Here is a 20,274-nt window from a genome sequence, read left to right on the forward strand (position 1 = left end):
CAGAATGCCCTGACCTGGATAGCCCAGGTAAGCCTGATCTCATTAGATCTCAGAAACTAAGCAGGGTCGGCCTTGGTTATTAATTGGATGGGAGATCTCCAGTGAAGACCAGGGCCGTCGTCACACGGGCTTCTATTTAGGGCGAAAATGGTGCAATTTCCCAGCAAACACCCACTTTATTCCAACACTGATGCGATTTTCTCTCTTCTACTTTGTGCTTGATAGTCACGATATTTTGCGCCTCAGTGTGAATGCCTCACATCGATGTTTTTCGCCTCACCACGCCATAGGCCCACCCTTTTTTTCTCTCCTCAATCCCAGAATCCATTTCTCCTGCGACTCCCCCTTTTTTTTGTAATAATGTCCTTATATCGCTATAACGACATCACACAATGAAAATTTTCTGCTGAAGAAAACAAGTAAAAATGACTGAATTGCCATTAGAGAAAGTTTTATTTTAACCCAAAACCACACCTCGCTAAAAATGGCCGTGTTCAGTCATTTTCCGTTTTTTTTTAAACATTACGATGTTGTAGCGATATAATGCCTTTTTTTGGGGGGGGGATTTTAAACTCCGCAACCATTCTATCCGACTTCCACTTTCAGTTTTGCGTTACCAAGAGGATCTTAGGCATGGAAGACTGCAGCCTCATCCAGCTGACAACAACTTCAGTTGTGCACACGGATTTCAGATTATTCAGGAAACAGCAGTAGATTAGGTAGCTTAATGTTATTCCGTTATAGCGGAATTAAACACCAATTTTTTTTTAAAAAAAGGGGGAGGAGCTGCTTCTGCGCCCATTAGAGAGAACGGAACAGAGCGCTTAGGTGTGGACAGCTGGGAGCGTGAAGAAACGCGAGGTGACCCAAAGAAACGTTACTGTGCCGATATCAGTGATGACGCTATATGCTGTAAATTTAACGGAACAGATGCCCGTGTGACGACGGCCTAGGCTTGCAGAGGCAGGCAATAGCAAACCACCTCTGGTAGTCTTTTGCCATGTAAACTCCACCAGGGGTCACCATAAGCCAATTCTGACTTGAGGGCTCGCTTCACCACCACCCTGTACAGAACAATGATGAAGAAAGGCTGAAGAGCCTGGGACTGTTCAGTCTAGGGGGGGAAAAATCAGCGAGGTGGGGGACGCGACAAAGGTTTATAAAAGTATGCATGGAGAAAGTGACTAGAGAGAGATTTTTCTCCCCCATAATACTAGAACGCAGAATTCAGGATAGACAAAAAGTACTGTTCTTAATTCAACAAGGAGTTAAATTGTGGGATTCACTGCCAGTGGGTGTAGTGCTGGCCACAAGACTAGATGGCTTTAAAATGGGGGTTAGTCAGATTCATGGAGGAGAGGTCCATCAGCAGTGACTAACCATGGTGAGCAAAAGGAATCTCCATATTCAGAGATAGTAAACCTCTGAATACCAGCATTAGAAGGCTTCTGGGGAAGGTCTTGGCTTGGCTTGGCGTGGTCATTGGTCTGTTGAGTGTTGTGTGAACTGGCTGGACACGGTGTAAAATAGAATGCTGGGCTAAATCGATCATTGGTCTGATGATCTTATGTTGTTGAGGAGATTGGTGGTGGCATGATGAAATTCGTCTTTTCACTACAAGGCACCAGGTGTCATGGGCACAACCCCCCAATGACTGTCATAAGCCAACATCCTATGCACTAGCAGCACTGTATGCACAGGAGTCATCTACATTCAGTTCCGTACTGTAGAATAAATAGTGCAGGTGTTAATAATATGAGCCCCCCCCTGAAAAAGCCCCAAATGACTGCAGTAAGCCAGAAAGCCCAGGCACTGGCAGCAATGCCCAAGGAGTTGTCTATATCTATATCCAATTTAGTACCATAGAATAAATAATGTAGTTTTTAATAACATGCTTTCTCCTAAAAAAAAACAACCAGACACATTACAAGAGTTGTAGACAATACAGAGTATGTGACTCAAATTTAATTATCAAAATGTTTCATCAGATGACAAGTTTGAGAAGTAAAATGCACATACGATCTTGAAATGCTCAGAAACAAAAACCGCTCAAAGTCATCTGAGGTATCTGGTATTTATTTTGGATATCTCAGTATTTTGCAATACCAGAAGCTGTATGTACCTGGCAACCTGAGGGAAGGCATTTCAAATTTCTTGTAGAAGATTTAAAAGATGTTTTAGTGGTAAGATATGTAATTTCCTACATATGTAACATTACTGAAATTTTAAAGGTCTCTGTGGTTTTACAGGAATTCTGAACATCTCTTGCTTTAGGTATATAGAACCCAACGTTTGTAAAGCTGGCCTCTAGGATTTATATCAGAAGTAATCAGTTTGCTCTCCATATTATAAATCTCTGGTTTGAAGACTAATTTGTAGAAGAGTTTGAACTTTGATACCCCAGTGATATGCACCCAAACCATGTCCCACATCGTTCAGAATTAAATATAAAAAGTATGATCTTGTATATTATTACAAATACTTCCCGCCCCACCCCCTTGAAAAGAGCAAGTTTTGAAAGAAAACAGGAAAATCTTAGAAAAAATATGAAGGGGACTTTGATTACAACCATTGTGATTATAATAAATACTAAAAAAAAATCTACAGTATTATTCTGGCTGAAAAGTAGCAAACAGCAAGTTTGGTCAATAGATAATCACTTAAGTAAATTACAATTTGTCTTTGGATTGTTCTCATGTCAATGGTTGTACAGAAAAATGAAAAGATTGAAACAGAAGAGGCCTTTGAGTAGAGTCCGCAGAGCGCATGCATTTTGTGCAGACAGAGGTCCCTTACTGAGTGGATAATGAAGGCAGAAGAGAGGAATGTTGTGCTCTGCTACCTGTCTTCTATTGACAAAAGCCATAGAAGCATCAAAGAAGAGGAAGGTCTGCTTCATGGTTTTTATCTGTTCTAGCAACATGGCAATGCAAGGAAGGATAAGGACTAAAAAAGTGATAGCTCACGGCCCATATATATGCCCCATCCCCACAAGGAAGATCCATCCATGTAAACCACAAGAGTGTGTTGCTGTTGTACTGTTGTACTTCTACATATGCACATCTCCATATGTATTACACTACTAATCTGACCCCTGTTGCTGCCTAGGTGCATCTTTTGAAGGCAATGAAGATGGAGCTCCACATCCAGGGTCACCAGCTGTAACACGATGACTTAAAACTGGAGTGGGATCATAGGTTGGGAGGGGAGGTGGCTCAGCGGTAGAGCATCTAAGCTGCACATTCAATCCTTTGCTTCACCAGTTAAAAGGGGCAGATAGTAAGGGATGTGAATGACCTCAACCTGAGACCTTGAAGAGCCACTGCCAGTCAGAGCAGACCAAAGCAGACAAGACTGACCTTGATACACCAAGGATCTGATTCAGTATAAGGCAGCTTCATGTATGTGTTCACCACTGCATGAGGATACGCAACAAGGCTTTGAGTACACTAAATTTGGAATGCTCATAAATGTTGAATGTTTAGGCTCCAACAAACTTCTCTTTGTTCATTCAGTCTCTAAGGCCACCTCTGGAAAAACAAACATTTGGTAAAGCACATGAATTGTGATAAGAGATGTTAGAGAATCCAACCCTGGGATGTAAACTCTTGACTCATTATTATGTTTCCACAATGAAGATAATGTATTCCTTAGTACTCCTTTCTGTCTGTTTAGAAATATCAGTACACAGTCTCAGGGCAGCAGGTTAAGGCTGTGATGCTAAGTATACTTCCATGGAAGCAAGTTCCATGGAGTCCTGTGAGACTTGCTTTCAAGCAAATGTGTTGAAGAACAGGGTAAAACATAAAATAAAGCTTGTAGGCAAAATGGTTTTCAGAATTAAACTATAACACCATAAGTGAAGGAATTTTATGTATGCAGTGATTTATAGTTTCCCGAGTTTAGTCCGAATAAGAGTTGGCACTGGCTGTCTCAGCAGTCTTTCCTTTCTTCTGGAGGATGCATTGCTTTGGTGCTCTCGATGTGTCTCTATTGCCCCTTCTGTGGCAAATCCACTCTGGCCGCCCACAAAATGTTCCAGATTCCTGGGAAGCTTTGTCCTTTGAGTTGCGCTGTTTCTAGTTCCATCACCAAACACGGCACTTTTTCATAGGATCCATGTAGTCTGTGTTGGTGCATTGAAAGGCCTCTGAAAACTCTGGAGTGTTCTGCAATGTTCCTAGGACCCTTTAAAACCAGAATACTTTGGTATCACTAGTGTGCTTTACAAATTAGACTCACTTGCATACATTCATTTCCTCACGTAGCATTCTTTTATGTGTAAGGAACATGATCTAGAAAGTCAATCTGCGCAATAAAGTTTGTCTAAACACACAAATAACCCTTATTTTATCAAAATTTACTTATTTTATCCCACCCTTTCTCCAAGGAATTCAGGGCGGTGTACAAGGGTCTCCCTTTTTCTGTTTTATCCTCGTAACAATTATGTGAGGTGTGTTAGGCTGATGGAGAGTGACCGGCCTAAGGTCACCCAGGAGGCCTCATGGCATAGTGAGAATTTGGACTTGGATCTCTCAGATCCTAGTCTAAGGCCGTTTCCACACATCCTTAAATGGCCGGCCCATTCACTGAACACTGCCGGCTTTCCCCTTTTACCCCACATGTCTCTGATTTCAAAACAGAAGCAGGCTGTTTGACTTCCATTTTTTGGTGTCTTTTTTGAGAATGCATTTTCCCATAGTCCTCAAAAGGCACTGACAAAATGGAAGCCAAACAGCCTGCTACCATTTTGAATTTGGAGACATGTGGAATGAAAGGGAAAGCCACCAGCATTCAGTGAGTGGGCCATCCATTCAAGGACATGTTGAAACAGCCTAACACATTAACCGCCACATTCTGTTACTTTTGCAATTATTTTTCTCTTCCCACAAATTACAGGGGAATGGGTCATGATGAGAGCCCACTTTCTCTGCCATCACCACTCACTACTAGGCATTAATATGTTACAAGGTCACATAGGTTCAGGCATGATGGTTATTGGGCCTTCAGATGATCCAGATTGTACCTATATAGTCAGTGGGAATAAACTATGTCCAGCTACAAACATAAAAAGATGTCAAAGGATTAAAAAGCAAGACAAATAATAGAATGCGTCTTGGGCAGTGCATCAGACCAAAATCAAGGCAATGGGCAGGAATCAAGCAGCCTGCAAGAGTCCAGAATTCAACCACCTCATGGAAAAAGTCACAGATTTCCACAACAACAATCCAGTGCATACCCACATACAAACACCATTTTGATGCCAACTTCAGGAACAGTTGCTTGCTGCTTTCACAGAATATTTGATTGTGTAGAAACAATTATTATTATTTGGCAGTGACAATGTAAATATACCAGAGCATAACTTAGCCAGTTGGAAGCAGAAGTCTGCAAATGTTGCATGTAGCGCAGGTATTTAGAAATCTATCACAAAATTTTATATTTGACATTTTTTGTTCATTTTGATGTAGTAGAACAATATATTATTTCTCAAATGCTTTCTATAACTCAAAGCAGATTACTGATCTCTAAATAACATGGTTTGATGAAGACACATGAAAAAGTTTATTTCTCAGTTTGCTCGAGCACATACTTGTTTCATATGGAGCCTGTGCAAGAAACGGCATTTCCACATTCATCTCCATCAAAATATAATTGTCAAAAGTTCCTTCATCCCTCCAACAAACATCCATTTTGCTGCACTCATGGACAGAACAGTTCAAAGTTGAATGATGCAAAATACCATAGCAAAATAAAAATAAAAGTCCAGTAGCACCTTAAAGACTAATATCTCATTCTCAATATGAATTTTTGGGTGTCACAGCTCGCTTCTTCAGATCGTGTATGGTTTCCAGTAAAATTTCTCTTCAGTAGTGAATTGTGATTTGCAAAAACTCATATTGAAATAACTGTTCTTTAACGTATGCTTGACTTTTGTTTTACAGAGTTGAGCATGCCATGTCAGGGCCTTCCAAGTGTAAGCAATATCTCCTGAAGCTTGTTTAGCAGCAATAGTAATAGTGTAAGTGGAACAAAAGAAATCACGGTGGTCTTCCTACAGTGAATTGGTCCCCAATTACTCCAAGTATGAGCAATGTGAGAGCAGAACCACAAGTGACAAAAGGCACAGATTGGACACTTGTCAGCTTCCCTCAAGTTTTGATGGGAAATGTAGGCATGCTGGTCTCGCAGCTTGGCTCTCTGACTGCTGTCCAATGGACTTTTCAACTGTCACTTGTCCAACATTCCGCCAAGCTGCCTACATTTCCCATCAAAACTTGAGGGAAGCAGACAAGTGTCCAATCTGTGCCTGTTGTCACTTGTGGTTCTGCTCAGTCACTCTCCCTCCCATATTAAGACTCACATTATGCCATATGGGGGCTGCAGTACTTAGAGTTGTCAACAACTTGGGGCTTTTTTGCACACTTGACTTATTCCTGATTTTCTTAGCAGCTAATCCCCAAACATTGGAACCTGTTTGGTTTTTCAGCATGTCTGCCCTCCTTTTGCATTTTTACAGTTGTGGAGTCAGTTTAATTTGTTCTGCACGTGCCTTAAATAATCAGGATTTTAAAATGAGACTGCTGTTGTCATTGGTGGCATCATCAGTGATGTCACAACACCCTCCTGCCTTTTTATATTTGTGCATGCTTATAATATATTGATATAAGGTTTTGTTTTTTAAAAACATTTTTAAAAAATGAACACATGGAGATGTCTTTGTGTGGAGAAACCTAAAAGAGGAGCACCACCCAAATCTAAGCCACCTTGTGGTTCAAACCGAAGAGCTTCACCCGAGCTGACCCAGAGCTAGGAGGTGGAGGCTGGCACTGGTGGGGCAAACCACCAGTGTTGGACAGAGAGTTTGGGGCCACCACTCTGTTGGGACAGAGCCCAGAGCAGCAGTGGCTGTGTGCTTTTCAAACTGCACTGCCACCAAAAGTGGCCACTCCCTGGGCCCCCAGGGCTTTTGCAATTTTTTAAAAAGTTATTGTTGTCATAATGTTATATTGACTGTAACAATACTGTAACAACACTGTAACAATACATGCAGTGGATTCTCTGAATTCCCAACTTTTGTAAAGGCATATCTCTTCAATGGAATGGGCTAGAGACTTCCTTTTTTTTTTAATGAAAGCTGGAAATTCAGAGAATCTGCTGCATTTATTGTTACACCAGTAGGTAGGTATAATGCTCTGAAAAGGACAATTTTTAAAAAAGATAGAAAACAAAACCAGAGAAGGGGAAATGAAGTTGAGGGGAGTAGTAGTTCAGTGGTGAGCAATGTACAATTATCTTCAGGTGGGTGGGAGTGGGCAGGACAAATAAAACCAAAACAAACATTACATATGAGAGGAAAAAATCAATTCAAAATCAGCTTCCAGAAAAAGACCAGAGTAAAAGTGATCTCAAAAGAAGCGGGAAAAAACCAAGGGAAAACCCAAAAACCCAAAATGAAAACTAAAGGCAAAAATTGGAAATCAGGGGAAAAATCAAAGTAGTATGGAGCCAGAACTAAAGGGGGAAAAAACATGTGGAAACCCCATTGGATAAAAAAAAAGTCTTGCCCCTTTAACAGAGATTTAATGTGTGGAAATGGGCGGATGAAGCTTTTCATGTCATAGAAGTAGATCACAGCACTTAGTAAATAACATCCCAAGAAGCCTCCATTATGTAAGCAAGATATTTTTTTCTCCAGATTGTTGTGAACCTTAATAGTGTTATGAGAATGCGTCTACAACATACAAAGAAGGGACTTTCTTATGTTCTTATTTTAGCAGAATGCGAGACTAGCTGTGTGTATATCATTTGTACATTAGAACTAAGCCATGAGGGAGCAGTTCATGACGACACACATTCTTTCTGGGTCTGTGCCTCTTATGACCTTCAGAAACAAAGGCCTGAGAAGAATCTTCTGGGGCTCCTTCTACAAGGTCTAGACCTTCCAATATTACTGAGGTAGTGTTATGCTTCTGGGATTATTAAAATGGAACATGTGATGTTAGTAGGTTCCACACGGCTCAGGAAATGTCAGACTGTTGAGTCAGAGTGGTAATATGCAAAGAACTAAGTACCACTAGAGAGCCCTATAGCACCTTAAAGATTTTTTAAAAATTTATTGTGACATGAGCTTTTGTAGGGAAGTACTGTTTTGGGATTCTCCTTAAATTAGGTTTTCTCCTTACTCTGCTTTGCTTCAAAACACTCACCTGAAATTGCCCGGGCTGTGTGAATCTGTTTTAATAGCGTTGACAGCATATTCCGGCCTGAATGTTCCACACCAGACCTTAAAATAAAACCCAAAAGGATTACTGCAAGAAAAGTATTATTTAAGAGCTTATTTTATATTGCTGAGGTGTATGCAAAGGTATAACATAAAAGAATCCAAAACTAAAAAAGGGAAAACACATTTCAATTCCTGTGAATTATGAAGTGCTTTTTTTTAAAAGAAAATTGTACATGGCTGAATCTAGCTCCGCTTCTCAGATTCACCTCATAGATGCATTCATGCACTTCGCTGTGATTAACTTCATGTGACAGGCCACTCTTTTCTCGGCCCTGCCATGAAGGCTGCTCGACTTAGCAATTCTGCCAGTTCATATTAGAAGGAGAAAAGCCAGCCTGCTGTTTCCAACTTGCTGTGAAATTGTAACTCAAAATGATTTCCAAAGCTTTCAATCAAGTGGGGAATAATACCTGTGCAAAGTTCAGAAAAAATAGCTGCCTGTGGTTGAAATCAAGGCCGGGAAGCAGTTTCTCTTCTCCGTTCTTTTTTACAAGGCTTTCATAGGCCTGACAAATGAGAAGGAGAGGGAGAAATGTTAGAGCTTTCTAATGTCCACATCAATCTTAGCCCTTGGTAAGAACTGAGGGCACAATGCTGTCCAGCTGATCTGGCATGTGATAAAGACAGTAGGAGACACAGAGCCTGTGTGGTGTGGTGGTTAGGGTTGGACTGAGGAGGCCCAAGTTCACATCTTCACTCTTGATGAAACTCACTTGGTGAAACTAGGCCTGGCTTTTTCTGAGGGACAGAAGAAATTCTGGCAAGGGTTGCCAACTCTGGTTTGGGAAATTCCTAGAGATTTGAGTGTAGTGCCTGGAGAAGGTAGGGGTTCGGGAGGGGAAGGACCTCAGTGAGGTATAATGTCACCTTTCAAAGCAGCTATTTCCTCCACAGGAAACAATATCTGGGAGGAAACTCCAGGTACCACCTGGAGATTGGCAACCCTAAAATTTCTAACAAACGGACTGAAATTCCTTGGGATTAAATTAAAAACATCTTAATTAAGATGCAGGAAGCTGATAGCTCCCATGAAGTTAACCTAGAGGCAAAACCAGGCGAGAGGCCAGAAAAGCATAATTGGAACTCTATTGTGTTTTTTAATTGGCAAAGAGCAGCTGTGGGGAACTGTGATTCAGACTGGGATTGCGGTCCAGGGAGAGATTTTAGCACTCATCCTCTTCCCCCAGTGCCATTTTTCTGCAGTCAAAACCACCCTACAGTATGTTCCCCATTGGGAGTACATACTGGCAACAATCAGCCAACTGGCATGCTTCCCTCCACTGGGCAAATAGCGCCCCCTGCACTCAGCCTGGATTTGGACTGAGGCTCCTCAAAATAGCTATTCATTGATTTTTTTTTTTTAAAAAAACATGCTTGAGATTTGATCACAGACACTCCAGCATCTTTCGTGGTTTGATCCTTGTTGTTAATGCTCAGCACTAATTATGAGCACAGAGTTTCAGGGCTGCCTCTGAGGCCTCCAAGAGAAGTGATGCTCTAACTTGGCTGACTGATAACACTGTTCAAAAGATGCCCTTGGCTGATCTAAGAGATCCTCAAATATAAGGGTTAGAAATAGCAGCATCATAACCAGTCCAAGTACTGCACAAATGGTTCTAGCACATGTGGAAATGGTTGTTATAGGAAAATAACCATTGAGTGTAGGACGGATACATCATTTAACTTCTCTAGGAGAGTGTCAAGGGATATTTCTAAACCAGCCAGAGTTGAGGAAAAGCTACCACAGTTCAGCTTACATTGGGATCCCTTAGTAAAAACCGTTTCTTTTACCCACTAGAATCATCTTGTGCTGGTATGGGAAATCACAATAGGCTATATGGAGGAAGGTTAGGCAGTCTCTTAGGTATTTTATGCCAGTATAGTTCAACTCAGTTTACTGGGCTTTATGCTGGTGGGAAAATTCTTTAGGAATTTGAAGTGGAAAATAAAAGAGCTCTAATTTCTGTATGGGCAGCAAAAACATTACGATCTTTAATGGAATGTCCTAGACCTTCAAGCTAAGTTGACTGAGCATTCTGTGCTCTTTAATTAAGATAAAAAGACTAAAGGAAAGAACTGCTTCTTCCACTATCACATCTGAGAATGATTTCCAACAGTTACAATTTCATCAAAACTGTATTTAAGTGACCGAGCTTCTCTGCCATCATTTCCCAAAGCCAAACATGCCAAGGAAACAAGCGTTCTGTGAAAACTTCCCATAATTCCTTAATTGCATCATAAAACCCTATTAACCTCTTCACAAAAGAGGAGCATAACATGCTAAGCACCACGGAACATTGTCTCTCCTGCAATATTTTATTCATGAAATGAGGAATATTTCAAAGATGGATGGACTTGGTGGGAAACAAATCCCAGGACTGTGCTATTATTTCGACTCATCCAAGACGGCATTATCTTGCTTTTCATTTAGTCCTGTTCAGGATCCTACAAAACGATTCTTATTTGGAGATCTAAAGAGTAAGAAATGGGGCACTGTATTGTGTAATAACTTCTAAGAAGTTCTTAGAAAAAAATGGCTTTGGCTTCCTTTGTCTTGCCTCTTGAATCTGCCCCTCTAGTATTTCTTTAAAAATACATATGGTGATAAAGCACCCCCAAATGTTGTATTCTAGTGTTCAATTAATAGTATACCGTTCTTTACAAAACATTATTTTGATTATTCTTTCTTTCCCTTTTATAAGAAGTCCATTTTGTTAATAATGCTGTATTCCAGATTCACCTATACCATTTCATCATTGACAGAATGATACAATTGCAGTAATAATGATGCATTTTGCAGTGATAGTGTTACATTTTACAATTTACCATGGGAAGCCTGAGCTTGAGAATTTTTTTAAAGAAATCATATCTTAGATGCTCAGGATACCACAGAATGTAATCTGTGGTCATGTCAAACCACCGAGTGTTCTTTGTGTATTGCCCATATCTTTGTGCATTAACCCATATTACCATACCTTTTCCTGATACCTAGGAAAAGCATAATTTTGTATGTAAATAGCACTACTGGCTTGCCTGTCAATTCATGCTTGATGTTCTTATCCAAATTATAGAATGCATAATATCTCATGAATACATTTGCACATGCACAATGATTTATTCTCTGTTTACCTAGCGTTTTCTTGGCTCTTTGCAATAGAATGGAGTTAAACCAATATATATTCTGAAAGGAACAAAACTATTAACTCCCCCCATTTGTATGCTTTGTCTGACATATCATGTATCTATGACAGATTTAAGCATTCCCTTGAAAAATTCATCCCCAAAACTTGAAAGTTAAATTAAGAATAAATGGACAGCACCAGAACCTGCTATTTCGATTCAAATGTGGGGTAACTGCACTGATTATTTGCAGTTGCACTGGAGAAGAAGCAACACTGTCCAGTCCATTGTACAAGATACTCTATGCCACCAAAAAGAGTCCAGTAGCACCTTTAAGACTAACCAATTTTATTGTAGCATAAGCTTTCGAGAATCAAGTTCTCTTCGTCAGATGCATGATCCGATCATGCATCTGACGAAGAGAACTTGATTCTCGAAAGCTTATGCTACAATAAAATTGGTTAGTCTTAAAGGTGCTACTGGACTCTTTTTGATTTTGCTACTACAGACTAACACGGCTAACTCCTCTGGATCTATGCCACCAGTTGCTGAGAGACTCCATGTGCTATATGAATACTGGCATTTCATGGTAATCTTTTGATGCCTATTTCCTTAACAGTCCTCCCAGAGGTAGAGTATGCAAAATGCTTATTTCCTTAACAGTCCTCCCAGAAGTAGAGTATGAAATGTAGCCAGCTGCAAAGACCCTCATTCTCTACTGTGAAAAAAGTACCCGGGGAGGATCATGTAACAAAATTCTAGAGATTAATAGTGCCATCCTAAACAGAGTTATACGTTTTTAGGTTCATTGCGAACAATAGGTTTAGAAAGGTGTAACTCTGCTTAGCACGGTTCTGTTAATAAACTGAGCAAAATCAATGCCAACTTGTGACCCTATTTTGTCAGCATGCAAACCATTACCTTTTCCAGACAGCATTTTAATGAATATGTCCCAACAACACCAATTTGAACTGTGAAGAGAGAGAGAAAACGGCCATTTCTCACCCTGTATGCTTGTCTAATGCCACCATTGTCTGCAATGTTTTCGCCGAGGGTACTGATTCCATTAAGCTGCAAAGAAAAAGGAATAAATGAAAATGTTAACTAATTTCCCTGCAGAACAACCCTGCTGGTTTCAAGAAGCTCCAACAACATGGTGTTAAAGTCAAAGTGTTCTATTGAGATCATTGTGATATGAAGCCTGTGGAACACTTAGAAGACCATGACTTCATTCCTTGGTGAAAACTTAGTAGTGTTCATCCTAAGCAAAGTTACTCCTGTCTAACCTCATCGATGGATTCAAAAGGGTGTAATTTTGCTTAGGATTGCAACTATAAATTATTTAACATTTCCCACCTGAGGATGGGAAATGCCTAAATAAGGCTTAGAGCCTGATGATGATGCCTGCTAACAGGAGGGGGAAGATGACTGTTGCCAGTTCTTCCCATACGCTGTATTTTGCCCCCTTCCTGCTGTTTCTGCAGATCTCTGCCCCTCAAAAACAGCATTCTGAAGAGATCAGTAGTTCTGCTGTGGGAGGGAGGAGGCAGAGAAATTCTATCCCACTAAAGGCAGCGCCTCATGTTTCTCTAAAAACTTCAAAGAAAAATTACAACGTGAGATTGCTGAAATTGACTTTATTTGCAAATTTTGGAAAAATGGATCCCCCTGGGCTGAATTGGGACATAGGACTTTTCTGTCATGACAGAAGCTATTTTTCTGCACTTTGCACCCAGGCTCTATCAAGATAACTACAACGTGCTTTATAGCTAGCTTCTGACCCTCTAATTTACAATACCTACCTCCACCCTCTGCCTAGGTTATACACCTTCCTTTTCCCTCTCCTCATATCTGACAAAAGGAGCTCTGATCCTCAAAAACTCATACTCTGGAAATCTAGTTGGTCATTAAGGGGCTACTTGACCCAAAAACTGCTCTTCTACTACAGACTAACATGGCTACCGACCTGAGACTATTACAAACATGGAATCAGGGGAAAGGTGGCTAGGAGAGATGCTATAGAAGAAAACAAATGTCTCGCAAAGGGGAGAAGATGCTGAGAGAATTAGTAAGCATGCAGTGAAGACCTCTTCCCCCACCCCATTTAGGATTGCTAACTCTGGTTTGGGAAATTCCTAGAGATTTGGGGGCAGAGTTTGGGGTGGGGGGGAGGGAGCTGAGCAAGAATGTCATTTCATAAGAGTCCATCCTCTGAAGCAGCTTTTTTATCCAGGGAAATTGATCTCTGTAGTGTGGAGATCGCTTGTCATTCCAGGAGAACGCCAGGCCTCAACTGGGGATCAGCAACCCTACGTCTGCCATTTCTTGCATCTCCTGCTGCCATTATCTAAGGAAGAGGTGGCAGCTTGGGCATGTGAAATGCCATTTGGTTTGTAATGCCATGTTTTATTGGTGCACACATGAGTTCCTCCGCATTGGTAAAACACCAGAGGAAAGCATTCTTGATACAGCTGTATGCATAATCAGATCGAGACTGTTCTTTTGCAGTTTGAGATCTGTATTACACATCAGCAGTTGGGGGAGGAGATGAAAATAAACTGCAAGGAGAGACTAAAAACCATGGCCACAAATGCAGCAGTCTGTACAAAATCTGGAAACAAACAGAGCAAAAGATGATTTTAATGCACAGGTTCTGCTTCAGGAACTAGACTAAGTAACTTGGGATTTCAAAATCTGAGGAAAAATTCAGGGAGAATTTTGTCCTTGCTGTGGATTCTGGCATGTACACTGAGACATGAAAACCATCTAAATATGAGTTTGGGACGATATATGCTTTAGGCTCTCTATAAGCTTTCTCTGTGGTAGCCCCTAGCCAGTGGAACCCTCAATAAGCTTTCTCTGTGGTGCCCCCTACACTGTGGAACAGCCTGCTTGAGGAGATCAGGAGAGCCCCCACTCTCCTAGCTTTCCGTAAACGATGCAAAACTGAATGATTCAAAAAGGCTTTTGTATTGTAGGGAGGGGCTCTCAGATGCTTCACTAATGAGTTAAGGACCATAGACTTCACCACTATGTTGCCTTACATACTACCTGTTGTCTTAAATATGTGCTCCTATGAGCTATTTGTGCTTCATGTGGTCTAATGTCAGCCCTAGAATTGCTTATGTTCTGTTTCAGCATTTCTTCAACTCTGTATTGGATTCTTACTAATTCTTTGTAAAATTGTGTTTATTTACCCTATGGCATTGTTTATGGAAATGTCCTTGAAACTGAATGTATTAATCTCACACTGTGTAATCTGCCTTGAGTCTCAGTGAGAAAGGCAGACTATAAATGACATATATAATAATAAGGAAACATTCTGGAAGAGAAGTGTGTACACATTTAGGAGATGTTTAATCTCCATCATCTTCCACAATGTATTTAGTGAAATAAAAGCATGTACCAAAAACTAAAGAAAAACAATCATTTTGATAAAGACAGAAGGGGACGTACATGTTGTCCTCCAGCTAGATCCCATGTGAAGTTTCCATACTGGTACACCATACATTCAGACTGTTCTTTAAACTTTTTTGCAGAGTCTTCAGTCCACCAGTCTACAAGGTCCCCATTTGCATTAAAATTTCTACCTGGAATAACATTCACACATAAGGTACATGCATCAATAGTTATGAGTACATTGGAAATATGAAGGCCTTTTTTTCTATCTGGCCTGCGGAGGTAAATTTGCTTGTGTAACTTAAAAGAGTAATGTCAACCTTGAGTGTTCCACTGAGGTACCATTGGTTTGGGCCAATGAAATTTCAGTGGAATATCCAACATTTAAAGTAAGTTTTAGCCACTTTCCAGCACTTTTCAGCACCATGCTCTGCCACATCGCAATACACAGTGACGTCAGATTGTGTAGCAGAATAAGATAATGTTGTTTTTAGGGGAGAGTCTGCCAGAGGCATGAAATGTGGGCATGAGTAGAGGAAGCTGGAGCATGGGGGAGGGTACAGGACTGTTTCTGGGTTTCCCTGAGGTGCACTTTGGGTAAGAGCAAGTGGCATACTCCACAGTGCAGAGTATGCCACAATTCAGTCTGCTGCCTCACTTACCTTTCCTTTGGGTGAATTTTATACCCAGCCAGCTGCTTGATAGCTTCAGGGAAAGAAGCATTTGGGCCACTCACAATGTAACTGTAAGCAGAGTTATAGCCTTCTAAGTTAGCTGGAATCAATGGACATAGAAGGGTATAACTCTGCTTAAGATTGCACTGCCAGTACCCCACTCACAGCACATGCTCTTCAACTCTGAAGTACAGGTCTGGGCATCTAGCTGTTGGCAGGCATCTGTCACTTATATTTTCCCCCATCTCTTGAACTTAACAGAGGGGTTGGCCAGGACCAAAATATGTCAGCAGCCTTAGCCTCTTGGAAGCTTGCAGGGGAACAGGAGGAGCATATCTAGCCCCATTTGCCGGACTGAGGTTTCAATCAGCTGCTATGGGAAGAGCAGGTTTTGCAAGGATATTTTATATGGCTGATGAAATCACTTTATGGGTGGTCTCATGCTGTCATGACTTCAAGTTAATAAGAATTTCCAAGAAAGAAATGAGTGAGTGACACTCTGATTTTGCACTTTCAAGGGGAATGCACATGACTCCAGTATTTCCTCAATCTGTAGGGAATCTATTACATAATTTTTCCCCATTGCACTGATGAACGCACAAAATCATGTTGAATGTAAATGTTAAAAACAAGCGTCTCTCTGTATGTGCTGTACATCACAGACACAATAATATCGGGGGCCAAATATCAGTTCTTTGTCTTACCATTGTCATCAAAGCCATGAGTGATTTCGTGGCCAATGACCATGCCGATGCCGCCGTAATTCAAGGAGTTGGGCTGGGATGCACTAAAGAAAGGTGGTTGTAAAATACCTGCAGGAAAGACTGCAAAAAGAGAAGACACCACAGGTAGAACTTGAGCATTTTGTACATTTGCCATGCCTGATAATAAATAGTCACAGTCAAAATCTTAAGCCAAAAATTTGGTTGATAGCTCAGGTCTCTCTCTCTCTCTCTCTCTCTCTCTCTCTCTCTCACACACACACACACACACGCATGCACGCACGCACGCGTGCAAACACACACACACACAAGTACAGAGTACAGCGTAAGACCTGCTTTGGTATTGTACAATGTCAAGGTACAGTTGAATGTGTTGGTCTTGCCTATGTTGACCATTTTGTGGGAAAGGCCCACACAATCAACCTTATCCAAATGGTCACATTATGCACACTCAGCCCTGCAGCATGGCATGACACCACACTGTAGTGCTCCCATGCTACTCAACTCTGTGTGTAAAGAGCACGTTAATTTAACAAACATCACTCCCCTGTCTGATCTTTTCTTCTGAGTGCAACAATCCCTTATGTCCACCCACTCTGAGTGAGGCTTTCCTCTTTCTCTTTGGCCCTTCTTCTCAGCACCAAGCTTCCTCCATCCTTCTTCTTTGCTTCAGTGTTCTCCACTCATCTGTCCCTCAGGATCCTCTCAGCCACCCTCTTTTTTGGACCTCCTTGTGTCCCTTAGTTCCTATGAGTTTCTCCTGATGCTTCAGCCTGTAACATCCGAGTTTGTGATGAACTGGACCCATAGTGCTTCTCCATAACCACTAAACTCTCAGAGGAGCAGATAAATGTTACAACACTTACTAAGGTCATGTTGGCCATAAGTAGAATTGTGGCCTACCACAAATTTGGCTATAATCTAGTTGGTTTCCTGTGTGGGAGGTAGGGTAATGCATTAAAAAAAAAATTATCTGCCTATGAAGACTTCATATTGTATTATCACATCTCTCACACGTTTCACAAATAATCTGTTGCAACTGGCAAGCACAGCAAAGCCAAGAAAAAGAACAAGGAAAGACAGTTCTTCTAGGGAGTAAAACTATTACGAGTAGAAGTTCAGTCCTAGACTCCCTCTACTGAACATCGTGTCGTTACTACACATGGTGCTGGGAAGCAACAGAGTATACACAAATAAACACACACATTGAGCCTACTTTTCAATTCAATGAATTGCTTCACTTTGTTTTTACAGTCCTTGCAAATGTCAAAACATGGTGATGAGAACTGTGTTAAAGAAATGTGACTCAAAGGATTACAATACTTATTTTAAGCTTCTTCACACACAAACAAAAAAACCCCTAGTACTGATTACATTTACCAAAATTAAGCAATCTCAAGCAATGTGTGAGTTCAGAACTATTCCTAAGAGGGAGGCCCTTCCCGACTAGCAAAAACATTTGCCCATATCGGTAAAGAAATACTGTTGTGGCTGGGGGATTGCAAGTCTTTTCTTGGCTGCCCATTTAAAGCTTGCCAGGAAAAGAATCCAAATGTCCTAAATTCTTGCAACTCAAGCACGACCACAAAAAGTGCATGCACTGAATGTGGGGCACAGTGAGACTGGTTGTTTGTTAATGGCAGATTACACAATCTCACCAGTTGGTTTCTTCATTTTGTTTTGGTACATCTTCATATTGCCCCCCTCCCCACCTAGTCATTTACAATCGTATAAAGATTTGCAGCTCCTATCAGACAGACCATATATAATTAATGGTTTCTGCTGATTCGCACTGGGACTCTCCTCCTCCTCCTCTCAAAGCACCAATGGCTCATTCATGCCAAGGCTGAGGTTATCACAACTCTCTCAAGATTACTAGCAACAGAGTCTGCTTTGTTTCCATTCTTCCTTCAGAACATGCATAGTAAACAGCAGAACCCAAGACAGCTTTTGTAGCTCTTTCCAGGACCCAGGAAAATCAAAAGTGATGTGTAACAATTCAGACAACAACTCCCAGCAGGCTGCCCCATGCCCCTTTGTGCACTTCAGCCACCAAGGCTATTGCATATTCACCAGCATCTGGAAAAGAGACACTGCCTGTGGTTTGACCTCTTAGCCCTGGACCATTTTCCTCTGGAGAGCATCTCTGAATTAACCTTTTGCTGTAAGCACAAACTCATGTTTAATGCTACCATCTTGTAATCGAATGTTGCCTACTTCCAGCAATCATTTGGCCCTCTACACATACTTCCCTAACAAAGCAATCCTATGCAAAGACTAAGCCCATTAAATTCCATATAGATAAGAGTAGCTGGAGCAGCTCTGTATAGGATTACACTATAAGTCACCAGACCTTTCAAACTGGGCAGTTTTGGGATCTGTTTGATCATCCTGGCTGGTAAGACTTTTGAAAACAAAAAAAAGAAGTGTAAAAAAAAGTAACCCCAGGAAATAGGAAATAGTATACACAGTGAATTAAAGGTCTATTGATAACCTGTCTAGACAATGTTCCATTTCAGGATTTTATTACAGAATTGGGTTTGTCAGAGTTCTCTCCCCTCCTTCCCAATTTCTTTTCTTTTCAGTATGGGTCTGGCTATCTTAGCAATTGATCTCTTTTGCCTTATAGAGCTAGAGTTGATCTAGGATTTTGTAAGAGGAATCTAGCTTCCTGGAAGCACCTGATGGACCATGTTTTACCAAGTCTGACTAACCCTATAGACTTATATTGGTATAAAAATGCATCTGACAAAGAGAGCTGTGGTTCTCGAAAGCTTACGCTACAGTAAAGTTGGTTAGTCTTAAAGGTGCTACTGGACTCTTTTCTATTTTGCTACTGCAGACTAACACGGCTAACTCCTCTGGTTATATTGGTATGACAATTATTCATCTCCCCTTGGAAAACTGGGGAAGCACAGTTCTCTATCACAGTCTTACTCAAATGCAATTCCAAGGATTTTTCAGGAGAAGCCATAACATGTTTAAACCACCATAGGTTTCTACTATTAACACAGTCTTTGTTTTTCCCTGCTGTCACAAAGACATCACTATCTGATTCTTTGCATTGCCATTTTGGTGGAGCCAAAGTTTAACAACTCAGAGGAATTTTAAAAAAAAACCACTATGTAAAGTAATATCCATCTCAGATGTAAGTATTATCACCCTGTATTTTATTGTTATTGTTTAGACTTGGAAATTACTTCTAAAAATGTGGCCAGCCTCTACTAAGTTGACATTAGAAGTAATACTGGTTTCGCTAAAATTTTACTCTTACTAGACTATAAAAAGATATACTACATAGTCTAAAGCCCTGAGAAGAAGAATGGAAGCAACGAGACTTGCAATTTTCTGTTTTCAAACGTCATTGACAGCTTGTGAAATCTCCTTTCTTTCTCCCCGTGTGCTTTCAGACAGAAGCTCTGCTATACATCAGAAAGTCTATGGATGTGACTAAACTGAGTCATGGACTCATGGCTTACTTTATTTGTATGCAGTGTTAAGTTCTAAAATGAAAAATACAGGCCTACCAAGAAACCTCACAAATGTTTTTCATTCCCAGACAAATTTGGAAAGTGTGGGGGAAACAGAATTTTCTGCATATGGTCTACTGCGTTCATTTTTACACATATTCCAGAGCAGGACTCTGAAGCTCAAACTACACATTGGGTTGGATCCAGCCAGCTTTTTAAAAACCCCTCTTGTCTAATTCTCTTCCTTACTACAACCACTGTCTCAGAAGGCTTTTTCTTCATGAAGGTCAATGATACGGCATAGCCTTTTTGCTGGTCAAAGGGAACCGTTCCTTTATTTTTCAGCAGTGGAAAACATGGTTGAATCTAGCCCATTATACAGAGTTGTGTGGTTCTTATGTATTATTGATTAATTTTTATCTATTAAAATATTCATATCCTGCCTTTCCTTGAGGTTTACTTAGATTTTTCTTCTCTGGTCAAAAACCACTTGTTCATTTGCAAGAAATGAATATAGGGCAGGGTCCCTATATTCTTCCCATCCCCCTGCAACTGAAGAAGCAGCATGGGAAGGGAAAGTTGAGCTGGGGGGAAAAATGGGG

At 40.8% G+C, this 20,274-nt stretch overlaps 1 protein-coding gene across 3 annotated transcripts in view; it reads right to left on the minus strand.

Annotated features, from left to right (window-relative positions):
* Positions 1–1,933: 1,933 nt before the first annotated feature.
* The window catches only part of MME (membrane metalloendopeptidase), a 107,300-nt gene continuing 88,959 nt past the window's right edge, over positions 1,934–20,274 (minus strand). For all 3 annotated transcript variants that reach the window (XM_054983300.1, XM_054983298.1, XM_054983299.1), the window contains exons 18-23: positions 16,185–16,304; positions 14,864–14,997; positions 12,413–12,478; positions 8,698–8,793; positions 8,211–8,287; positions 1,934–4,188 (exon numbers count right to left, since the gene is read on the minus strand). In XM_054983300.1, the coding sequence (XP_054839275.1) occupies positions 4,089–4,188; positions 8,211–8,287; positions 8,698–8,793; positions 12,413–12,478; positions 14,864–14,997; positions 16,185–16,304 (593 nt within the window). In that variant the 3' untranslated portion in view covers positions 1,934–4,088. The remainder of the gene's footprint in view (positions 4,189–8,210; positions 8,288–8,697; positions 8,794–12,412; positions 12,479–14,863; positions 14,998–16,184; positions 16,305–20,274) is intronic.

Source organism: Eublepharis macularius, chromosome 6, assembly GCF_028583425.1.
Source record: "Eublepharis macularius isolate TG4126 chromosome 6, MPM_Emac_v1.0, whole genome shotgun sequence".
NCBI lineage: Eukaryota > Metazoa > Chordata > Lepidosauria > Squamata > Eublepharidae > Eublepharis > Eublepharis macularius.